At 47.5% G+C, this 13,522-nt stretch overlaps 1 protein-coding gene across 1 annotated transcript; it reads right to left on the reverse strand.

Annotated features, from left to right (window-relative positions):
- Window positions 1-287: 287 nt before the first annotated feature.
- On the reverse strand, window positions 288-9,100 carry tmem170b (transmembrane protein 170B). The gene is made up of 3 exons (XM_084484642.1): window positions 8,888-9,100; window positions 4,280-4,450; window positions 288-497 (listed from the first exon to the last, which is right to left on the reverse strand). Exons 1-3 carry the CDS (start codon window positions 9,072-9,074, stop codon window positions 367-369), a joined length of 489 nt encoding a protein of 162 aa, XP_084340768.1. The 5' UTR covers window positions 9,075-9,100; the 3' UTR covers window positions 288-366.
- Window positions 9,101-13,522: the final 4,422 nt, after the last annotated feature.

A 13,522-nucleotide genomic window follows, 5' to 3' on the forward strand; every position in this document is an offset into this window, starting at 1 on the left:
CGACCAGAGACACGCTAGTGCAACTCTGGCCACGGTCGCCATGGATAGCAGTCTCCCCCCCCCCCCACCCGATCGTTGCCATGGGGCTCGTGATTGTGGCGGTAACGCCACAGCGGAGACACTAGGGGGGGGCTCCATCCCGCCTTTAGCCATTCCGGCGATCGTGCCTTATGGCGTATCTCAAGCCGACTCTCAACCTCCATGAGCGACCCCCATGCCTCCTTTAAGTCCGCCATCGGCCGGTCGATCCCGGTCGACCCTTCTTCGCTGCCTCCACCGACGGAGGGAGGGCGTAGGGGAGTGGGGGTCGGGGGTCCGGTCCCTGGGCTCCTCTGTGATTGGTCCGCCGGGTGTGTGGGGGCTGCTTCAGAGCGTGGCCAGGATGCGGGAGAAGGAGATGATGACGGAGAAGGTGGTCTGGCCCACACCCAGCACCAGGGCCTCCAGTGGCGCCATGTCTTTTCCCGCCACGCGGTACACCCCCGCCACCGCCGCGCCTGCAGGGGGACAGAACCACAAGAGCACAGTGTTAACCAGTGGCCCCCCAACATGGGGTCAAGAGCCCATCTGGGGTCCCCTGAGACGCATATCGTTAGCCTCATAGCATGATTGTCCAGGTCATAGTTTGACAAAATTGGGATATCTTACCTAACTCTACTCTCCAAACGCTGCTCCTTCACTGTGCCTCATTGGCTTTATCCTAAGCCAATCAGATTGTCTTTTACATTCCATAATCCCTATCTGCCCGAGTCATTAGGCTTTTTTGACACTAAATACAAGATACCTTAAAATTTGACTTGGCAATTATGCTATGAGGCTAAAGATATGGGGTCACGGGAGATTGAGGTTTTATAAGCTATAGAAATGTAGCAGTACATTTTTGAAGGACCCTTATTGACAGCTAACAAAGACTGTACTCATGGGCAGAGTTACTAACTTCTTGAAAGATTATATTTCGGAGAGATGTTGAAATGTTTCAAAGCATGGGTTGCATAACAATTTAAGAAGTTGGGGTTGCAATTATTAAATGACCTATTATCTGGGTTTTGGGCTAAAAGAACCACTGTCGGTGGCACAAACAACTCTGTGCCAACACACAGACATGCATATTCTAGAGACACCAGCCAGGGTTGCCAGAGACATTCCACCCCCTCCACAGCCACACATCAGTCCCCAATTTTAATAAAGGTATGGGAAAGAGTCCATGACCTCCTTGCTTACAAGAAACCGGCACAGAGGTTTTACAAATCAGGGGGCCCCGCACACTGAATATTTAATGAGAAGAGCAGTTGAAAGCTAAGGTACTATTAGTCTACAAGGCCCCCTGCAGTGGTGAGGCATTGTGGTATTTTCATTTTATTTTCTTGTTTATTTAAAAGGGACAATGCACATCAATTGACATTTTTAGTTTACACTCAAAATGTATGTGCCAGAGTTAGCAGAAAGGAAAAAAAGCAGAAATCATTTTCATCTGTAGTCCCTTGGCAATGTCTGCCCACACTTTTGTTTACTGGTGGCACAACCGTTACTCCATGTGAAGTGTGCTGTTCCACGGCCTCTGGATGTCTGGAACTAAACTTTAGGAGGCTGAAATGAGACTGATTTGATATTGTTTTGAAACCCTTATGTTATTATGGAGGATGTAGTCGTCTTTTAAGTTGTTTCTGTCTGGCTTTGCTAGTAGAGCATGGCATTAGGCATGGACACTGAACTGGGGTTCAGGGTTCGAATCCCCTACATTCTGAGATACGCAGAATGTATGTGTGAGTGAATAGGGGTGAATAACAATTCTATATAATATATAACGACTATATATAACTACTATACATAAATAATGCATTTAGATCAGCTTGTTTAATAACGTGTTCCAAAACCCAAAAAAGAGTTGCATCTTGAATCTCTGAACAACCAATCAGAACGCAGCCTCTTGCCAGGGGTTGGAGCTGTGAGTACCCCCCCCCCCCCCTTGCTTGCTACACATTAATAATAAAGTGTGGTTCTATTTTGGGCCCGGTGCTCCTGCTGCGAGTGGCCCGTGATTCATCAGACTGTGGCGTACGGAGGTCCCGCACCACGTCCACGCCTAGAGAGACACACACACACACACACACACACACACACACACACACACACACACACACACACACACACACATACACACACACACACAACCCGCCTAGAGAGATTTAGAGGTCTGTGCACACACACACACACACACACACACACACACACACACACACACCTAGAGAGTTTTAGAGGTCTGTTCACATGCACACAAACTCCACACCAAGGTCTTAGCTGCTGTGTTGGGTCTTTTTTTATGTGTGTGTGTGTGTGTGTGTGTGTGTGTGTGTGTGTGTGTGTGTGTGTGTGTAAACAGACCTCTAAATCTCTCTAGGTGAGACGAGGGACCACCGTGTGTGTGTGTGTGTGTGTGTGTGTGTGTGTGTAAATTGACTAAGGAGGTAGATCGGGACAAAGAGGTATGGATCCGGATGAATAAATAATGAGGTTGGCTGGAGAGGAGCGTTAAACAGGGCGGATAGAGGAGGAGGGGGGGGGCGGGGGAGAGGGGGCTGTGGATCAGGTGATGGGTCAGGTGACGGGTCAGGTGACGGGTCAGGCGGAGACACTAGCGTACCATATATATATATCCACAACGACGGCAGAAAGGTAGAGTGGAGAAAGGAAAACAACGGGAGACATTTCCCTTTCTGGTTGTCTGCTTTGTATCTCTCTCTCTCTCTCTCTCTCTCTCTCTCTCTCTCTCTCTCTCTCTCTCTCTCTCTCTCTCTCTCTCTCTCTCTCTCTCTCTCTCTCTCTCTCTCTCTCTCTCTCTCTCTCTCTCTCTCTCTCTCTCTCTCTCTCTCTCTCTCTCTCTCTCTCTCTCTCTCTCTCTCTCTCTCTCTCTCGTCTAGACAATCTGACACTTTTACCAGAGGGCTGCAGAGGTGGGTGAGTGAGGGGAAGTGACAGACAGAGAGCGAGAGAGACAGAGAGGATGGGGTGAGATGGTGATAGAGAGAGAGACAGAGGATGGGGTGACGTGATAAGAGAGAAAGGGAGGGGATGTGTTTGGGTGCAACTGTGTGACATAAGCACATCCGACCTGTTTCTTTCACAGGGATACGTTTGCACTAAAAGTCACTTGTGCGTCGCCATTAGAGAGTGCTTACTGCTCCGACGTCTCTAGCTACACACTGACTGACCAAACACACACTCAGAGGGAAAAGGTAGTCGTGCCTGCTAACTCGACAGATAATCCATGCAATGAGTGTTAACTGTGGCAAAACGTTACAAAATGGAAATGAAAAAGTGCTGTTAAACGGAACTACAGGAATCTGTGTCACCCAAACATGAGATAAGCGCCTTTCTCCCCTGACCTGAAATCCTCCAGACACAAACAGTGAGTATACGTGGTCCTATAGACACACTGACCGACCACACACTCAAAGTGAAGAGGTAGCTGTGTCTGCTGACTCGGCAGATAATCTGTTCATGAGTTTTAACGGGAAGGTGTATGACACACGTGGATGCTGGACAACCTATGATGCATCCTTGTCATCCAACCTGGGCAGAGCACCATCACCACCACTCTCTCCCTCACCACCACCACCCTCCTCTCCCTCACCCCTCCCGCACAAGCTGACGTTTTATTTCATCAATAGATCATCTGGACATGAGTCAACAGCGAGAGATTAGGTCACGGATCTGTCTGGACTTCAAGTCAACTTCTCATTGTCATACTTTGAGTCTCAAATGGCTTATTTAACAGATTACAGCTAGTATGCTGTGGTCAGCTGTGATTGGCTTAGTTTCCCTAAGCAGGAGGAAGTATGTGTATCTCAGCCTTGATAACAAATTTTCAGGATAGCGTGTTAGCATGTTTTTTTGTTTGTTGGCATGAGCTAACAAAGCATATGCTATAAAGTTGATATAAAAAGTTTGGCCATTTGTGACATCACACATGTGAGGTGACAAAAACCAGCAGGCTTGAGTTTATCCATATTATTATGCATCTGGGTGCCCACATGTGACAATCAAGGTCACAACTGGCCTTGATTGTCGAAAATACTATAGACTCTAAACCTTCGATAATGGTGGTTGAAATCTGAGACTTTGCTGAGACACAGTAGGAGTGTGATAGGGTTACAGCGGAAAGATAAGAGAAAGAGAGACAAGGAAAGAAAGAGAAGGAGAGAGAGAGAGAAATATAGTGGGTGAGCAATGGGAGGGAGAGAGATACTGATTAAGATTTCGAGCAAGGAGGGTGACTTACTGGTGACGACCCCACCGGAGAGGGAGGCCAGGAAGCCTACGCTGACCATCACCACGGTGATGATTCGCCCCCTGCGGTGACGCTGCAGCATGACCAACATGAGCAGGCCCACCGCGCTGTGCACGAAGAGCGAGGAGAAGAGACACCAGAGGAACACCCAGTACCACATCTCTGACAGGGCGGAGGAGAGACATAAAAGAGAAAGGAGAGAGAGAGAGAAGAAAAAGCAGGGGTCACATTAGCAATTACAAAATTAGCGGCTAACAAGTTAGCTGCTAGCAAGCTAGCAGCAGGAAAGCTTGCAGACACTGCAGGTAAAACCTGAGAGAGCAAGGAGACAGAATGTTAATGGTTGATGATACCATCCCATCCCCCACAGAACTATACTTCACCACCATACACAGGTCCTTGATTTGTAAGAGAGCATATTTATCCCCGTGGCTGGATAGTGACTCCCAGCCAAAGAAACTCTACGAATTTCAATTTCCGCAGTGTACCTGTAGGCATCCTTGAGAAAGACTCCTAAGCCCTACCTTAATGACACATTTATTTAATTCACTGCAACTCTAATTGTAAATGCTGAACAGCCACTGCAGGCAAAACCTGAGACAGAAATACTCTCTGGCCTCATCTCACCTGCCCACCGATACAGAAAGAGAGGAGCAGAGCTTCGGGTCATTGGCCACCGCTGTCGTTTAAAATCATGTTTATCTAGATATTTTGTATGCATGTTGGACAATGTGCCTGTGAGAATGTTGTTCTCTGTAGAGCTTATGCAGAGAACTACAGGCAGGTATTTTGAACATGTTATTTCAGTACCGGGGAGGCCTTGAGAGGTGGCATGCAGCATTAACATGTTAGCAGGTTAGCAGGTGCTTTGGCGTTGGTTCAAACCAGTCACCTCTCTTGGGATCGGAAGTACAGAGTCAACAGAGGGCAACAACCCTGTCATAACGGTGGCAAAGACACATACAAACTCAAATTATACAACTCTTCTGCTAACTCTAGGTTCTCGTATAGGCAAAAGAATGATGTTTCTGTGATCTGGGAGGTAAGTCACAAAGTCACTGAAGAGGCCAGTCAGTGGATATTCAATGTTGCGAGTGTGTGCGAGTGACACTAGATTCGATAGACGAGAGGGCTAGATCTCGCTTCAGAGAACATCAGCAGCATCAGCAGCTGTTCTTATACTCCTTAGGAGCCTGGAAAGGGTTTGAATAAGCCGAAGACAACTGTCTTACCAGCTACAGTTCAGGGCTCATTGGAGAGCCATTGGAGAGCCAGTGGAGCGTGGGGACAGAGTGTAGGTGAGGTAAGTGTTTTCGTACCACTAGATATTGACACATGGCAGCATGGAGGAGCAAGGGCTCCAGATTCAGGTTATAAAATGGATGGATCCCATAAAAAAGTAAATCTTGCAAGCCTAAAATGATCCGCTAACATTGTGCTCCTTCATGTATTTCTAATACTGAATGAGATGTGAATGAGAAAGTGGGTTAAACTAAATGGAAGGTTTGGGGTGAGGGAGCTCCACAAAGTGGAATCCCCGAGAACAATATAATGGTTTGTAACAGATTTCGAGGGCAGAACAAGGTTTTAGGGATAAAGGAACTGGGTAGTAACACAAAGGCTGGTGAGGTCTCTGTTTAATCTCTCCTGAGTTAAAGACCTGTATATCACAGTCCTTCATATTGCCCCCTCCTCTTCCTCATCTGTGGGAGTTGAAGAGCTTCACAGACCAGTGGTGCATTATAAGCGTCAACTTGGGGTCCTGTCGCCAAGCGAGGAACCTTGGCAGTCACCACGGAATGAAGCCAGCGAGGGGAGGGGGAATGGGGGGGGGGGTGGGGGAGTGCGGCAGTTGGCTTGAGCGATGGTTCTAGACCTCAGTCTGTTGGAATTGTGTCACGATTCCACTTTTGATCATCAAACAGGAGAGACTTTTGAGTATCAAACAGGAGATGCTGCATTCACTGGGAGACGTTTTGACGTTGGGCCTGGAAAACAACATGGGCCAACACACCCTTCCCCCAACAATGTTTGCTTTTCTTCTTCTCCGTCCTCTGAATCAGAGACAGTCCCAGAGTGTGTCTCTCATCTCGTTGTCTCGCTCCGGGCAGGGAGCCCACCCTCCCGAGGATCGATCGAACCATCAGCTGTCAGAGCGGGGCGGAGAAGCAAGGCGACAGAACCCTCCGGAACAACCGACCCTTTGTCCCGGGTGTCCGGGTCCCGTCTGGCCCCGGTGACATCACAACTTGCACCGGGGACGGGACACGGTGACAACACAGAGCCTCTTCATCGCCCACCGTGACTCCCCCGACGTCTTCGTCGCTCACCTCGGAACGGGGCAAGAGATAAGACGTGTCTGGTCCTCGTCGGGGTACACTCGTTTAACCGGGCTCCGACCTCAGCCCTCAGCCTCTGAGCGGTAGTACCTCCACTCCCATGTCCGTGCAAGTTAGTTAAAGTAGTTAGGAGAGGAGTCAGAGAGAGGGGGAGAGAAGGGAGTAACGGAGGAAGGAGTTGAAGGAGACGGAGATAAGTTCGAAGACAGTGCAGGAGCAATGAGGGAAATAGATAATGTAAATAGAGAGAGAGAGACACACACCAGAGAGACACCAGAGAGAGAGAGAGAGAGCGAGAGACAGACAGACAGACAGAGAGAGACAGAGAGATTACCTAAATCTATTATTGAAACGGATAAGCTACAACTATATCGTGCTAATCGAGCAATATAGAGGCTGAATCTAGGGTCTAAATATGTGTTCTTTACCGTCTGTTCTCTGACATCTTGTGATGGTGCTGGCAACATAAACACCACACAAGGGCTGGTTTTAAATGTTTGATTGCAAGCAGTGTTACATGAAGTGTTACACGCTAACTCTAAATAAGCATGTTATAACAAGCATATTCCTGTGACTATTTGGGAATTGGTGAATCTGTAATTTCTATGACCAAAAAAAAAAGAAGAAGTTTGCTGATGAAAAGCGTGTGAGAAAAAAGAGAAGTAAAAACATATGTCACGACAGGAAAGTTATCTGCTAAATCAGCAATTTTGAGATTTGAAATATAACATGGTCCAGTCCAGACAGATACTTGAGCTAACCTCCCGCTGTTGAGTCACGTCCAGACGATCTATTGATGAGGAGAGGGAGTGAGGGGTGAGGGAGAGGAGGGTGGTGGTGGGGGTGAGTGAGAGGAGGGTGGTGGTGATTGTGTTCTGCCCAGGTTGGATGACAAGGATGCATCGCAGGTTGTCCAGCATCCACGTGTGTCGTACACCTTCCCGTTAAATCTCATCGCATGGATTATCTGCAGAGTCGGCAGACACAGCTACCTTTTCGCTGAGTGTGTGGTCGGTCAGTGTGTCTATAGGATCACGTATACTCACTGTTTGTGTCTGGAGGGTTTCGGGTCAGGGTAGAAAGGCGCTTATCTCGTGATTCGCGGACACACACTTCCTGCAGTTCCGTTTAACAGCACTTTTTTATATATATATTTCGCAATGTTTTCCCACAGTTGCGTGTCACTTGTTTCTGTACGATATACCAGGTCGACATTTGAATGTGACAGTTTCTTAATAAAACGGCATGGTCCTTTTATTGAGGAGACCGCCTAAACATTCTGCATTGAAAACATAAAGGCCTACCTGCCTGTAGAGCCCATAACTATCCCCAACATACCACCATTGTAATCTACATCGCCGTTTTGTGTTTTCCATTGTCGCCTCGAAAAAAACGTTATTCTGACGTGCCTGGGCCTAATTATGACTAGATAATGGACTGCAGGACACAGGGGGGTGGGTGGTGGTGCTGGTGTGAGAACATGAGATGATCACATCGTTCACTAGTGAGCAATGCCCATTGACGCACAACCCCCCGTTAATTGGACCCCAGTAATGTTATTAATTGGAATTGGCTGACTCCGCGTGCTGTAATGTTATTAATTGGAATTGTCTTACTCCGCGTGCCGTCATGTTATTAATTGAATTGGCTGACTTCGCGTGCGGTCATGTTATTAATTGAATTGGCTGACTCCGCGTGCTGTCATGTTATTAATTGAATTGGCTGACTCCGCACGCACGGAGAAAGGAATGGAGGGGTTTTTTTCTTCCTGTGTGACCAAACCAGTGCTCCCACCACAGAAAAGCCGGGGTCGGGGGGGGGGGGGGGGGAACACAGATGATGGCCGTGGAAACGGTGCTGTCAATTTATGCATGATGATGATGGGTTAATCGGTGTCCATCACACTCGTCGGTTAATTTAGCAGCCTGCTGTGAGTCAGGTTGCGGTCGAGTATTTCCTCGTGCTATCTTGTTACCACCGCTGCCCGTCCAGCACCGTGATGGAGGCTCCGTCCTACCCTACCCTGCCCTCACCAAAGTAACGGTATCGCTATGCGTTGGCTTGTCCTGATCGGCAAGTAACACCGTTCGTAGTAGGCCTACCACGGTGAACAGCCTACCACCCATCCCGTTAAACACACACACACACACACACACACACACACACACACACACACACACACACACACACACACACACACACACACACACACACACACACACACACACACACGTCTGGACGGCAGCGTCCCCCCCGTTACCTGTGAAGTGTTGCAGCGTCGAGCCCTGCACCCATAGGCTCAGCACCTGCTGCACCGATAGATTAATGTTGTAATCCCTGTTCGTGTTCATGGTTCTGCCGCCGCCCTCGCCGCCCTCGCCGCCCGCGCCGCCCGGTTTCGCAGCCCTCTTTATCAAATGGCTGAACGCGGCTCGAGGCGAAGACATGGAGGAGACCGGGGTGGCATGAGGCGGCTTTCCCCCCGGCGCGCTCCTCCTCTACCGGTGCCTCTGCTTCGGTTTGACGTCGGTCTCCGCGCGGGGAAGGGCAGGGCCGCCGGCCGGTCGGTTCATGCTCGGTGGTGGCGGCTGCACGGAGGCCATGATGAGGACGGCAGGCAACGCGAGCGCAGCGGCGCGCACACTCGTCTCGCTGCAGAGTCCTTAAAGGGCCAGTCGCATGTTTTTAAAGGGCCAGTCGCATGTTTGAACGGGACCGCGTCGCACCGAGCGCTCGGTTCACGCTCGTTATGTCGACAGCCCCTATGAATGGGGGGAACAAAAGAGGTGTCACGTTGGCGTTCCGCGCAGGAAATGTGCGTAATAACTCGGGGGGTATCGTCCGCCGGTAATGATTTAGTCACTACCTTTAGTGACTAATGGCCGGATCACTAAAACACATAACGTAACATTTGTGTGTTTGGGAAATAAACCACTCTGATTGTGGTTGGGTTTCATTTTGACTAGAGCATTAAAAAGGCATTCAAAACTGCGCACACCATCTGGGCGTTGTCAGTGGCGACGGAGCCACGCAGGAGCTGTCCGAGTGCTGAGTCGGAGGAGGCACAGCGGGGAGACCAGCCTTAATTAACACCCTACCACGCCTTAGCATAGGCTACATATAGGCTAAATATAACACCTTACATATCAAACCTTACAGACCTAAATGTCACTCCTTTACATACCAGAATATCACTCCTTATATAGTACCTAAATATCACTCCTTACAAACCTGAATATCACTCCTTAAATCCCTGAATATCACTCCTTATAGACTTGAATATCACTCCTTATATACCTAAAACTCCTTTACATACCAGTATATCACATCTTATAGAACTGAAAATCACCCCCTTACAGACCTGAATATCACTCCTTACAGACCTGAATATCAGTCCTTACAGGTTTAACTCTCAAACTTAGAAACATTCTGCAGGTTTAAATATCACACCTAACAGACATAAAGAACAGACCACACAGACCTCAGATTAACACATTAAGTTGAACTCAGAGATATACTTATTACACACTTTACATTTATAACACAAATACCTCAATAACAGACCTTGCAGCCCCCAAGTCAAGCCTTAAATAAGCTAGCTAGCTAACCCCTTTACAGCTGTCTGAAAACACTATCATCTGATCAAGCTCATTCTAGTCTAGTGTATACTCAAGTGTATACTTACTTATAATAATAAACGCTAATAATAGTTATTAGCATTTTGCTAATAATAACAGCACAGGTAAGACTGTTGGTTGTCTGGAACCGACGGAGCAGACCTCAGCGTGAACAACTGCGTGGGCACGTAATGTTCCGGAAGGGTCCCTGGAGGAGAGCGGTATTTAAAGTGGTGTCCCAGTTCAGAGGGCTGGAGGTGAAGCGCTGGATGACCTCTGACCCCTGCTGAGAATCTCCATCCCGGAGCCGAGAGGTCAAGGGTTACCGCGTGGAATTAAAAACGTTCTCTCGGTAGAGCTGTTGAACTGTTCAACCAATCAACGGAAAAGTTGTTAAGTTTCAGCACAATTTGAATGTCAATGTATTCAGTTTTTTTGTGTAGATGAACCAATGTGCCTGTATGGGAGAATATGTGAAAATAATAATCTATATAGCCTATAAAGTATGTTAAAAACACAAAGCAATAGTGAGATATTAGCCTCTAGGTTAGGGGGATAGTATTTTTTGTGATTTGTTTGAAACTCATAGCAAGTAATATCAGCCTTTAGCCTATATGCTACACGTGAACCTCATGAGATGGCGCAATTTGATTGGTTCGCTATCTCGGGATATTGGGCAATATTCTATGATTGAAATGTCAAACCCGGGATATTGTTTTCATCGCAAGATGTCGGTCAAAGCTAATCACTTACAAAAACAAATAAACTGCTAATAAAAACAATATAGACGCTATGGTGGCAATCATCCTTTGATATATTTCCCTTTCATCATTAAAATGAATTCATCTTTGTTTACGGAAGCAAGAGAAAAATAAATCTGCCCGCGCAAAACAACCTATTAGCATATCAAATGTTGCTTGTTGAAATGATATAGGCCTACTGGCTGAATGATGAAATAAAGGTCACGTGAAAATCATCTCAGTCACATAATTAATATAATTAATGAACGTCCCCACTATGAGGGGACCTCCACACACCAAAATGTCAATCCTACGGTCGCGAAAATGTGTGAAAATGTGGAAACATGACGGCAGCTTAATTTCAGGCTATAAATGGACATGGTCACAGCCACCTACAATGCATTGCTTTTTTCAAGATCCTTACCCTGACCTTAAACGCAATCCACCCTTACCTTAACTTAATTACCCTTAATCGAGTTAAGCCTTAAGTAAATTGACTATTTCTAAATCAACGTGCGCCAACAGTAACGAATTTACTTTTTCATATTGGCCACTAGATGGCATCGCCTACTCACTTTCATAATGTCTCTCAACCACTCAACGTGGACTTAAAAGAAAAGTTTGCGTTTTCAGCATAGACGGACAAAGCCCAAACGCCTCTAGACTAGAATATATAACTTTCCTCGGCATTTTGGCTCACGATTTCAATAATATTTATCCATAATATGAAACTTGACTCCACCTTTTGACTCACGGTAGTCACTTTGTGAGAGTCTGGTTACTGATTACATGACTCACGACTTTGCTCGGACCACTCCATCGACACAGATCATACTTCTAAGGAATCAACCTTTGCTTTGAAGATAAGACAAGGACCCCCCCTCTTCAGACCACGAGCCTTGTCAAAAGCTTCATTTTCCCTCCTGAAAAAGGGGGATTTTGTGGGGCAACCCGAGAGGCCACTGTATCCATGACTGGCTCTGGCGGCCATTGTGTTCACCCCCCCCCCCCCAGGGGGCCGCTCTGACCCGGGGTGTTTCTGCACCTTTTATCCCACTCCTTTTTGATCTCTCTCTCTCTGTATTCATTGTCGCTCAGCGTAACAGAATCCGGCCGCTTCGGTCCCAGCCCACAATGCTTTGACTCCCGGGCCTTGAACCCATGGCGTTGTCGTGTCACAGTACCGCGGTGGTCTCTAGGGGGATTCTTCTTCTGTGTTTTTTTCCACACTCCAGACTCCCCCACCCCCCCACCCCCAGGCAGATGGTTGTCACCCAGGTGAGTCATCGACCTGCCACCTACCTCATTGAGCTGTCCTCCCCCCTCCTCCATCTCCTCCTCCTCCTCCTCGTCCCCCTCCTCCTCCTTTTCTTCCTCCCTCGCCTCCTCTTCGTCCTCCTCCATCTCTTCCTCCCCCTCCTCTTCCTCCTCCCCCTCCTCCTCCATATTTTCCTCCTCCTCCCCCCCCTTCTTCTCCCTCTTCCTCCTCCTCCCCCCCTCCTCTTCCTCCTCACTCTCCTCCTCTTCCACCTCCCCCACCTCCTCCTCCTTCCTGTCACAGTGACAGAGAAGCTAACTAGACCAGAGCAGTTGTTATGTGACGTGCCAAGAAAGACCACCCCCCCCCCCCCCGCTGCTTTTAACCCAGTTCCAGTCATGCGTTCAGACTATTTTTAGTGGAACTTCTGCAAAAATTAATATCATCCATTTGGCCTTTTTTTTTACCCAAAGTAAAATGATTATCTGGTGCGAAATCGTCAAATAACAGACTAAAACAAATGTGACAGTTAGTAGGAGCATGAGTTTAGCTCATATTTTAGTCATGGTCATGGTTGCTATGATTTTAAACGTAGAAAAACAAAGCGAGAGAAAAGTCAATTCAAGTTCAATGGGGCAGCAGAGCTTTTGTTCCGCAACAAGGAGCCAGACTGAGCTGAGTGACTCTATGTTACCTTTGAAAAGGCAGGTGTACAAGAGAGCTCCAGTGCACACACATGCATGCACATACACGCACACACACACACACACACAACAAACATGCATGGACACAAACACACATGGACACACGCACCTATGGACACACACGCACATGCACAAACATGCATGGACACACACACATGCACACACACACACAAACAGACATACACACCTCCCTTGCAGTCCATCACGGTTTAAAGACCACTTTGATGTGGCATGACTGATACGGGAGGGAGTGAAACCGGTTTGATCTTTCGCACTTGCACCTGAGAAAACCTACTGAGCACATTGTGCACTCACACCTGTTCTTTGAGAATAAATACCCCCCCGCCCCCACTGTCTGGTCCAGTAGACCATATCTGATACACACTGCAGAATACTGCCTGAACATTAATAAGGTCAATTTGCATGACACAAGACACTAAAGTTTCAAACGTTAATTCAAATGCCTTAGGTTTAAATATTAGCACAGACCAACAGATATATGTTTTTAGTTTAGAATTTAGGATATAATTTACAGATATACAGACATACTGTATACACACAGACACATGATCATTA

This window comes from Micromesistius poutassou, assembly GCF_964030765.1.
Source record: "Micromesistius poutassou genome assembly, chromosome: 20".
Lineage (NCBI taxonomy): Eukaryota > Metazoa > Chordata > Actinopteri > Gadiformes > Gadidae > Micromesistius > Micromesistius poutassou.

Coding starts and splice junctions, on each gene's coding strand:
- tmem170b (XM_084484642.1), bottom strand. CDS start 9,074: ATGTCTTCGCCTCGAGCCGCGTTCAGCCATTTGATAAAGAGGGCTGCG. Junction 4,451..8,887: donor GACGCTGCAACACTTCACAG/GTAACGGGGGGG, acceptor CCGCCCTGTCAG/AGATGTGGTACTGGGTGTTC. Junction 498..4,279: donor CTCCGGTGGGGTCGTCACCA/GTAAGTCACCCT, acceptor GTCCCCCTGCAG/GCGCGGCGGTGGCGGGGGTG.